An 11,050-nucleotide genomic window follows, 5' to 3' on the forward strand; every position below is an offset into this window, starting at 1 on the left:
GTTGCACAGGAAGTCAAAGCGTAGGCATGTTGTGCCGTATGAATTTTAGGTAGCATTGTGTTAAAACCTGCTTGCCCGGAGTTTACCTGTCCGCGTACTGGACCTGAACCTGATCCTTGCTGACCCATATCCCGTCATCCCAGCTTTCTTGGGCTATTGTGTGGTTGTTACCTCAACAGAGAAAAATCTTACCGGTGCATAGAGAGGAAACTCTGAAGACAATGTAAACGCTTTCAGCATCTGAAATTCTTCTGTTGAGAAACAGAAACAAATCACTTATAACTTCACAAACAGTAAAGGAGTGAGAAACAAACAAATAATTTATAACTTCACAAACAGTAAAGGAGAAAGACTTTTACCAGTAGTTATGGCATGTTGTTTTAAACTTCCAGTTCTTCCTATTGACCGATCCTCACTATAGGAAGGAAAGATTGGTATTAAAGGTGCCGATTCAAATTACTGATTTGGTGAACTCATAATTTTAGACATGGCTGGGGCAAGAGACACGGTTAACAAATAATTTATAACTTCACAAACAGTAAAGGAGAAAGACTTTTACCAGTAGTTATGGCATGTTGTTTTAAACTTCCAGTTCTTCCTATTGACCGATCCTCACTATAGGAAGGAAAGATTGGTATTAAAGGTGCCGATTCAAATTACTGATTTGGTGAACTCATAATTTTAGACATGGCTGGGGCAAGAGACACGGTTTCCTGAACACTGGCAGACCTACAGGACGACCTCTCTCTCTTTCCTTGGAATTATTCATTAGAAAAATTAATTACTTTAAAAAACCCCTTTGTTTACAACTGAGCTTGAATCCTCACAGTCACTCAGGTTCTTCCAATATTTGACATGCAAAATACAGAATCTATTCAGTTTTCTCTTTATAAAAACTTCTATAAACAGGTCAAATACTTGGAAGCATATTTATCGATTTTTTATATAGACAGATGCCCACCAGGTACCTGAAAAACAAATAAGCAATCCAAATAGGGCAATAAGGGACAGCGAGCACACAGCGATACTGTAACGGCCAAGTGTACCTTCATCTCCTCTGAGTGCCTTCATTCATGGAAAAATAACACCCAGCCCATCTACTGCGGGACCTCTGTGGTCATTAAGAAACAGGCGAAGTGCGTAATTTTTTATCAAAATACAAAATGAAGCTGCAATTGATGCCACCTCCTGCTGCTCCTCACGAAACGTGCGTAGGCAGCAGAGGACAGCCAATAACCTTCCGGACTCTGCCTTCACGTGAAGAAACCTCCCTCCCAGTTTCAGAAGCGTCCCGCTGTTTCTGGGACTGGTAGGAACGTTGAAATCACTTCATCTCCACAAAGAAAGGACACTACCCGTACTATTATTACATGTTCTTCAAAGACTGGTCTCAGAGTGGTCACGGCAGTCAAACGTGGGGTCAAACGCCAGTTTCCCCGTGGTGTGCTAAGACGAAGTAGGCACTGCAGTACATTTAGGAGACAGACATGACTACAGAGGAGGAGGAAAGAGATCCAAAGCTACTGAGACAGACTTCGGGTGCTGTCTGACTCATAATGACAACCAGACGAGCCCGTGGTGCAAACATAACCATTATCCAGTGGTGTGTGGATGTAGGGCTGGAAGCAGAAACGTGGCATCACGATCTCACCTCTGACACTGGTCCCTTATGTAGGATTACACAGAGTACTTCTTTGTGCCTAACCTTTCTGCTGAGGTAACGAGTAGTTACGCATGACATCTGTACTTAGTTTCTGTTACTCTCTACTAATGATAGTAAGTTATTATTAATGAACCAAAAAGGTCAATCAAATTACTAATTTACTGAAGACTCTCTACTACTACTCTTGCAGGAATCACTCCAAATTCATTCACCTAGTAATCACAGTGACTTCAGCTGCCCCATCTGTCTCCAGACAGCTACCCTCCCCGTAGAAACCAACTGTGGACATGTGTTCTGCGGTAAGTTTTCTGGACTGACAGCACAGGGCTTACACAGGCTGCTAAATAAAGCACTCATCTTCCGGAGAGTTCAAGCCCTGTGCAAGGACCAGGACCAAGCCCTTCTCCCTAGAATGAATACGAGTACTCCCACTAGAAGCAGGAGAAGTCCCATCTTTATATCCCTCAAAAAAAATCAGCAAACAGTATTTTTATTAGCACGCTGCTTTCACACCTACAAGGTGCCTCTTCTTAAATGCCCAGGATGTCTTAGGACAACAAGAAGTAACAGATCATCTCACAGGATACTGTTAAATTATGACACGAACTATTGGAATGTGGAAAATGCACCAAAAAAAAAATCACACAATTTGCATTCAACTATACAAAAAACCCCAATCCTCTTATAAAAATCAACAGTCTAGTAATCATACAGTTTGAAACCATGAAAGCTCAAGATGTAAGAATCATGAAGTCAACCTCAAGCACGAACTCAACTTCTGGAAGACAGCTTGTCTTTATAACCAACAGCACAAAAATCCACCTATCCCAAAAAATTACTTCTGACTGTATTTATATTGGTGAAAATCAGGAGTAAGATACCAGGCTTAGGTCTGATTCTGTTCCACAGACTCACTTCCCATGTGGAACGTCTGCCTAAAAGAAAGCAGAGTGATCTAGAGCAAGAAGGCCTAATTACGCTGCAGTCCTGTAAAAGCTTTCTAGACAAGCCAACAAACAAGTATGGCCAGAACCACAAAGCTCCTTTCTGCTGCTCTGGCATTTTACAGAGACTTTAAACCAAGTGCAAGATACATTTACAAGCCATTTACACTTTTTCATCATGTAAGAGTTATAAAAAGACTTAAGCAGAAACGAGAACAAGGGACTGTGTTGGTAACGCTGGTGCAATAAAAGCACATTTTTATCTTTAGGACTGAAATGACGCTCACACAGCACAACCTCCCCATCCCCACTGCACTGTCTCCGTCCTCTGAAACCACAACAGGGACACTCCGTAGGGCTCACCTACCTCAGGAGTAACGCCACTTAACACCTGAGGTTGTTTCATGTTTCTGCAACGTCGATTTATAACATACAGGAAAAGGATGCTTTGACTAACTCACTCCCAGACAAACAGTAAGCGTACGGCCTCCAAACGTGTTTCAAATCACGTCACACAAGTTATAGTTTCAACTACAAAGACAGACATAACGGCAAAGATCATCAACTTCCCTCTTTCTCTGGCCTGGTTAATTTTCTCTTTTCCATCGGTGACTACGACATAATGACATGGACTCTATTTTCAAGTTCTGGGGCTTTCCTCTCCTCAGCTACATCCTCACCTACACCCTGAAGCACTGATTCCAGCGCGATGCATTATACATATTATGACTGTGTTTATATAGTAAAAGCGGCCTCTGTAACGTGTCTGTTTTTCATGTCTTAAACCAATAAAACTTTACATTGGGCTTATCAAAACCATCCAGCGTAGATCTAAGCCTGTTGTGACTGAAATCAGTAATAAAACATCCCTTGATGCCCCGTGGAACGGGGCTCAGGCAATGCTGAGCGCTCGTAATAAATTCCGCCCTGGTAAAAGTTTTATTTAAAAAATGTGGTCAACCCAGAGCTTTTAAAGAAGATTAATGTGAACTTATAAAAAATGTCTGATTTTATTATTAGTAGTAATTCATACAGTTTGTCCTGAAGTTTTCCTTTTCAGCTTCAGTTTGAACCATATGTTCAGGAAGTTCAACTGAAAAACGATCCTTGAGGAATATTATTTTTTTCTAATTAACAATAACCACAGAGGTATTTTAGAGAAACCTACAGCCTCCCTCAGAAGGTTCTGTAGCAGGCTAGATTAAACCAGGATTTCGTCTGTTTTATGAAAAATGCACCGAAGCACAAATAGGTCAACTTCAGAGGAGGCCTTCCTTTCCTGTTCCACGAAACAAAGGATTCTGCATGCAGCAAAATTTCACTTCCACGGGGTTCTTTTTTGAAAGCCCTTGAAAAGCTGTGGGATGCAGCAGTGGGACTGAGCACTGGCACCGCGATACCGCCCTGCGGATCACGATACGGGAGCTGGACCCAGTGGGCCCAAGCAGTCCCTGAAGTCAGCTTTGTCAAACTCAAGAGTTGGAATGAAAGCTGGAAGCTGCCAGACTGCGTCTACACACACACCGCGCAGGGATTTTGGTACGAACACAGCCAACGGGTCTCTGCAGGCAAACAAAATCGAAGAGTCGTAAAGAAAAACCCCGCACTCGAATGAAAACAAAAAGCACAAAGCACAAGTTCATCCACAGTATCTCCGCACCAAACCGGACACGTGTAGTATACAGGGCGTAATACCACGAGCAGTTTTGTACTGGGTGTCAAACAGAGTGTCTCCAACGTTCCATTTTTCAGTGACAACAGACAGAGTGAGGCTGGGTGCGCCGAGGGCTCCTGGAGACGTCTTGTTACTACACCGCCCACAAGAAACTACTTGCTGCTTGTTTTTAAGAGCAAAGAGCATTTTTCAAGTCGGTAAAACCATCCCATCCAAATCGCAGCACGGCATTCCGCTTCTGTTTTCACTGGGGTCTTTGTCGAATCGCATCGGTTTAAATGCTGCGAGGTCTTTTGTCCCTGACCCGCCACGCTGCACTTGGCGCCCGGGAGCTGCGAGTCCCGCGGCGCTGCTTCCGAGGAGATGCTGCTGCTGCTTGGCGGCGGTGGCTGCTGCTGCCAGCACTGGCCTTCACCGGTGTCAACCGCTGCTCTCAGCTCCACGGGCGGTCGGACCTCACCGTCCTCAGCCTCCACCCTCGCCCACACCTGACACCTCAGAGAAAGAAGAGATGATGCCGTATTTGGAAATTATTAGCTGTTGTCTACGAAAGAAGAATCACCATGAATACAACACCCAGAGCGATGCAGTTCCAAAAGGGTAACAGAGTTGAAATAAAGAAAATAAAAAAGCAACCAGGGCAAAAAGCCCCATGTATGATACTTTTACGTTTCTTGCCACCCCAAGTCTGCATCACCAGGCTGTCCCTTGGCTGAGCACGTTGGTTTATTTGGGATAACTGGCCCTCCCAACCCCGAAAAGCCACAGTGGCACTGGAGGAACCTCACCCTCAGGCAGCTGCACTGCTTTTGCCCACAGCAGCCAGCACTGCGCTCCGAAGGGTGCCTGTATTCCTGAGTGCTTCCTCCGCAGTCCAGGGAGCTTCCAGAATAAGATGCTATATCCACGGGAACAGAAACTGAATCCCAGTCTCGCTTAGGAGGTCCCTGTATCTCTGTGCACCCGCGTAGAGGAGCGAAGGCTCCACTTTCACACAGTCCCTTTGCAGAGTAAACCCATGTATTAGCATGAAAGCAAAGCATTACATTCATTTTCACAGTCAGCTGTGGGAAGAGGGCTTATTAATTCTGATAACTTCCTTATAAACATTAAATAGCCTCAAATATATCATCAAATATCCTCCAAAATTTCTTTTTTTTGGTAGGTTCCTGTCTGATCACATACTGGAAACACAGTCGCTGGTTAGCAGCAATAACCTGCCCTCTCTGCAGACAAAAGGTAGGACTTTCCTCCATTTCCCCTATGATCCATAGGAAATTACGAGTTTGAGTTCTTAGGATCAACTTTATTTATCCTCTAATTTTCTGTAGCATTTCAAAACCCACTTAGACTTGACCCTGCAGCCATTCGCATTTATCATCTGACACGTCGTATCAGGCAACTGTGAAATACTAAACAGGCCTCCAGCGTTTCACTTCTGTGCAGTTTGTGGAATCTCTGGGATAACATTCCATAAAAAGCAATACGGAAGTTCCTAATCTCACCTGACCCCTGCCAAGGCTGCCTGTTGCGTTGGAAGGTTGGATGCAGGTTATAAAAGGAAAATGTTCTTGGTACTGTGGAACTGCTGGGGCTGGACAAAGGTCCAGTTGCAAGAGAGACCATGGAGAGCCATGGACTACGGAACATTATCCTGTATATTGGAGATTAAAACACACCGTGCTAATGCCCATCTCTGTTCCTTCTGAAGGTGTTTCTTCTGGATAACATCTCTTGTGAAAAGGAACGAGATAAGCCAAGTAAACAAACTGCACGTGACATCCGAGATTACAACAGGCGTTTCTCCGGGCAACCTCGACCCGTAAGTTATTTATAAACCTGCATCTCCCCAGTTATCAGTGCATAACACACTGAGGATTGAAAGAGACCCAGCAGTGAAAACTCGTCTGTAGCACTGTGTGAACTCCCTTTCCATGCACCTACTGGCAATATCACAGTGGAAGCGTTACCATCGCTGTGGGTCCAGCACCTTCCAGAAAGGTGCTCCTCGGAATTCCTAGCTCAGAGTCCCTCTGTACTCGCCTGGCAGGGAGGAAAAGCAGTGTGGGATAAAATACAGGAAGCAAAGCAGAACCAGAGATGGTCAAGCTGGAACTTTCAAATATGAACTCAAGTTTGAGCTCCAGGAGTTGAACGTGCCCCCAGACTTTCCAATCAGGTTCCAGCGTTTTTTTTCCCCAGGTATTGCAGTGGGGATTCCTTCTAGAAGTGCTGCTCGACAGCACAAAACAACTGAACAGCTTTTTTCCCCCAACTGTCTCCCCATCCCACTGGGGGAGGAGAGTGAGCGGCTGTGTGGTGCTCACCTTGCAGACAGGGGTTAAACCACAACAGCAGCACAGGTGGACGTGGGCAGGACAGAGAGTTTCTGCATTCAAGAGATTTGAGTCTAAAAGTGCTTTAGAGACACCTTGAAAGGAAAGAACTGCAGGCATCAGAACACAAATAACGCAACTCATCCGAACATTTAGTTTGCAGATTACCTTTATGACACGCCGGTATTCCTGACTCTTGCCTTGCGAGGAATCTTCACCTGGGGTGGTCTCCTATGGATTTTTTTCCTAAGAGTGGCTGTTTGCTCCTTTGGAACGGTCATATGCTTGCCTTCTCCGTTTGATGTGAAGCCTGGGCCACTCTGTAGGACTCTCGGAACAGCTGATGACACGGTGGTTGTTTTCCTTCTTTTAATTTGCGTGATAAACATTTGTCAGCAAATTGCATCCAATGGGGTAACTATGGCAAGGTCTGCAGCTCAGAGCATGCTGTCAGAGGCCTGACCGGCTCCCAGTTGGACTCCCTGGTCAGAATTCAGCCAGCCACGGCAGGCTGCTCTTTGATCTGGGGCTGCGTATGGTGGATTTGTCATTCTGCTGCTGACAGAGGCTGAAGCAGGACTTGGCAACACTTGGCATGGCCCAGGTTGGGTGTGCAGGCACCAGGGAGGCCAGTTTTACACTGAGGAGGGCCACGAAGACGCTCAGAGGGCTGGAGCACCTCTCCTGTGATGAAAGGCTGAGAGAGTTGGGCTTGTTCAGCCTGGAGAAGAGAAGGCTCCGGGGAGACCTTATTGCAGCCTTCCAGTACCTGAAGGGGCTACAGGGAAGCTGGGGGGGACTTTTTACAAGGGTCTGTAGTGACAGGACCAGGGGTATTGGGGTTAAATTGAAAGCGGGGAGGGTTAGATTAGATATCAGGAAGAAATTCCTCCTGCAGAGGGTGGGGAGGCACTGGGACAGGTTGCCCAGAGAAGCTGTGGATGCCCCGTCCCTGGAAGTGTTCAAGGCCAGGCTGGATGAGGCTTGGAGCAACCTGGTCTAGTGGAAGGTGTCCCTGCCCATGGCAGGGGGGTTGGAACTAGATGATCTTTAAGGTCCCTTCCAACCCAAACCATTCCATGATTCTATGATTCTATGAGTACTTGCTAGGCTCTTTCACGTGCATTTTTCTGTAACTTATCTTCATACAAAGTGCCTGGATTGAAAATGCTTAAAGCTATGAACAGAGCTTAAAATTACAATGCCAACCAACCTGCAGTTGAAGAGTTTTAGAACTCCTGAGCTTTAACACTTTACATCTTGGCTCAATTGGACTAAAATTTTGAGAACTTAGCGAACCGTACAATTTGCTAAGTCTTGTATAACACAAGGAATGTTAGATGGTATCACTGCAGAATGTTGTATCAGAGCTTTGTGTTATCACAGCTGATTACACAACCACTGGAATACAGATTTTTTACAGTTCTGCAGTGAGCACAGTCCTGGCATTAAAGTGGATAATAAGAACCTGGTAGTTAATGTTGGCTTGGAACAAAACTTGAACTATAAAGTAGAAGTATTACAAGGGGAGAAAAGCATTAGAAATCATGCAAGAAATGTGAACAAATCTCTGCGTACCTTGTTCATACGAGCCTGTGAAAGGTACATACAGGGCTTCCGTGAACTCTGTGCCGCTAAGCTTTATCCAAGTCAGCATGACTGTGTGTTTCCTCTGTAGGCTTCATACACTCCTTGTGATTTCCTTGTCAGTCTTGGTTCCAGTTCCGCCAGAGAGATCAAGGCTGATTTGATGATGATGATATAAATAGCAGGAGGTTTACGGTCAGTTTGCTGAAGCTGGGGGAGTGTGTGTGTCTGTTTGTGTTGAGCTGCAAAGTTAAAAGTGCCGGTCCAGTCCCAGACAACCCTACACATCTGTCCCTGTATGATCTGTACATTTGCTATGTATCTGGAGTCGGTGGACTTCATTTCTACATACGAATTGTATATTAAAATAGATATATTAACATCTATGAATATTTATCGTTCACAATACACTGGTTTCCAACTGTTTTCCCTTCTACCTATTTCCAGCTGACATATTTTATTGTGCCCTGGAATTGTAAGCTACGATACACCACTATGCTGCAGCTCTTTTCTTGCTTGTGACACTCTTTTTGTTATGATGTTTCTTTATTTTATTCCCATCAACTTTCATTGTCTTTAATTATGTCCCTGAACTTGTAAAGCTGTTTCTCTAAACAATGGGCACTCTGGACACGGCAACAATTGCTTTTCCATGAACTACAAGGCAGGAAGTGCATTGTTCCTTTAAAAAAATGACCAGATGTTTTTGAGTGCTAATTACTAACATTAAAAAAAAAACCAGAAACGATTATTTTTTAAGTTTTCTAAGTGTAATTTTGTTATTGTGTAACTTCTGTTTGCACTTAACTGGGAATTACAGCCTATGCCAATGCTAAAGAATGGAATTTCTTTCCAGTTAAGCGTATAAAGACGGAGTCCATCTCTGTGAATACTGACCCTGTGGAAAGGGACCGTAGGTTGTTTCTCTTGCACCAAGAGTGGCAGGTCACAGTTTGAAGGGAATAAAGGTTTTCATAAGTGACCTGGAACAGAGTCGTAGTGGATCTGAATATGCTCTGCTGTTCTGCCATCGCTTGCTTTTCAATCCTCTCCTTCAGCTGGGGCCCCTGGTTTTGCTTTTTAAAGACAACAGCATCTCTTATTGCGCAGTAACAGACAGATGGCAAAGAATTTCTGAGAGCATTTCACTGAAGGCACTGGCAGATCTTGCAAGCTCAGAACAACTGGTACTACCTGAGGTGAGACCTTTTTGCTGTACACAAACAGAGCATTCAAACTCTCCCCTTCCACAGCCCAGTTACGCCACGACCTGTCGTCATGAGCCCAGCAGAACCTTGTAGGACCAACTATCCAGGGCAATATTCAAAATCACCTGAGAACAAATAAAAGCCTTTTGTTGACTGGATGTGCCAGCAGGCAACCAGGGAGCTTTCTGAGCCTTGACAACTGCAGGTCTAAGGAAGGAAAACGCTTTCTCTCTCCCTAAACCTGCTGTCGCCCACTCCAGCTCTGCAGCTGGCGGGCTATGCAGATGCACATGCTCTGAGCTGGGTCCAGCTGAAGCAACGTGATGGGAACAGACATGGAGAGATGGGCTGCGCAGGGCTGACTTACTGCCAGGCAGCCGGCGGGGCAGAAGGGATACACCTGCACTGGGAACATATTTTCGGCAACTGTGTCTGCTCAGCCTAGTCTTTCAGCGTCAACAGCGGCCCTCTGCACATCTGCATGGTGGTTAGTGCGCACTGAGGGTGAGTTACTTGCAAAAGACAAGATGGTACAAATTACTGACAGCAAAATGACTGCGCTGCAAGAACGGAGAGAGAAAAGAGGGCAGGAAACAGAGAGGACTGCACAGCTGCAAAAGTGATTCTCCAATATCAGCCACCAAAGACGTGACCAAAGTCACAGTAAAAAGAAAACAAACAGAACTTGCCAGTGGAAATCCTGTTTGGGTCTTTGCCCTGGCAGATGGTAACATTAGGAGGACCATGTGTGATGCCAGGTGTAGTTACCTGTGGAAAACACGGCAAAGGGCAGCCATTCAAGTCCATTAGAGTCTGGGATGTCGTTCCTTGTGCTGTTCCTGCTTGTGGCCAGTCTGAATACTGGCACTGGGGTGCCCGCAGCTGGTTGGTTGTCTTCTCTGACTGGAGCAAAGGATTATTCCTTGTCCCTGGGCTGCAGGGATTACTGACAGAAAACACTCAGTGCTTCACAATGCAGTCAGTGCATTTTATTTCTCATTAGAATTTAAAATGTATATTTTAATATACAGTATAAATGATAAAAGTATATTTTTAACATGGGCAATGTGGTAAGAACAAATTACCCTCATCACAAGTATCTGGAAATCCATTATCCCTGATCTTCCCAGATGACGTGACTCTGGATCAGAAGCTGTTCATGATGGAGCGATACTCTCTCTGATGTTCCACAAGTTTCAGAAATACTTCATATTTCTTGTCATAAAATCTGTATAAGAAAGTTAATTTCAACAAAGCCCGAGGTTTGAAGATTGAAATCCCCTGTCAGACACGTGTTACTCCCTGCACTCTGCATCAAAGCAGCTTTCACCCTTCCTCATTATGACCTGTACTAGGGTCAGAGTCCTGCCGGCTGCCAGAGAACCGTTTCCACCCAAACATGTGATTTCGAGCTATAATTACACCTTTTGTTATGATTTTCAGACAGTTTTTCCTCCAGGGTCATGCGCGGTGGCAGTGGGCAGGCGCGGGGGCTTCGCGGCTCTTCTACCCGTTTACACCCGCGGGCAGAGCCCCACGGTCAGTAATGGGGAGCTCCCACTTCCCCACGGTCAGTAACGGGGAGCTAAAGGCTCCCCATCCATAGAATCACAGAATCACAGAATGGTTTGGGCTGG

The 11,050-nt window shown here is 45.2% G+C and overlaps 1 protein-coding gene across 1 annotated transcript; it reads left to right on the plus strand.

The window, feature by feature from the left end:
• Positions 1-1,853: 1,853 nt before the first annotated feature.
• On the plus strand, positions 1,854-10,952 carry LOC104517302 (E3 ubiquitin-protein ligase RNF170-like; the record flags this gene model as incomplete). Its single annotated transcript, XM_010161907.1, has 5 exons — positions 1,854-1,962; positions 5,448-5,521; positions 5,994-6,104; positions 6,775-7,032; positions 10,857-10,952. Coding segments are annotated over 5 exons (648 nt in total), but the record flags the coding sequence as incomplete, so codon positions are not given.
• Positions 10,953-11,050: the final 98 nt, after the last annotated feature.

Source organism: Eurypyga helias, unplaced genomic scaffold (genome assembly GCF_000690775.1).
Source record: "Eurypyga helias isolate BGI_N326 unplaced genomic scaffold, ASM69077v1 scaffold7022, whole genome shotgun sequence".
Classification (NCBI taxonomy): Eukaryota; Metazoa; Chordata; class Aves; order Eurypygiformes; family Eurypygidae; genus Eurypyga; species Eurypyga helias.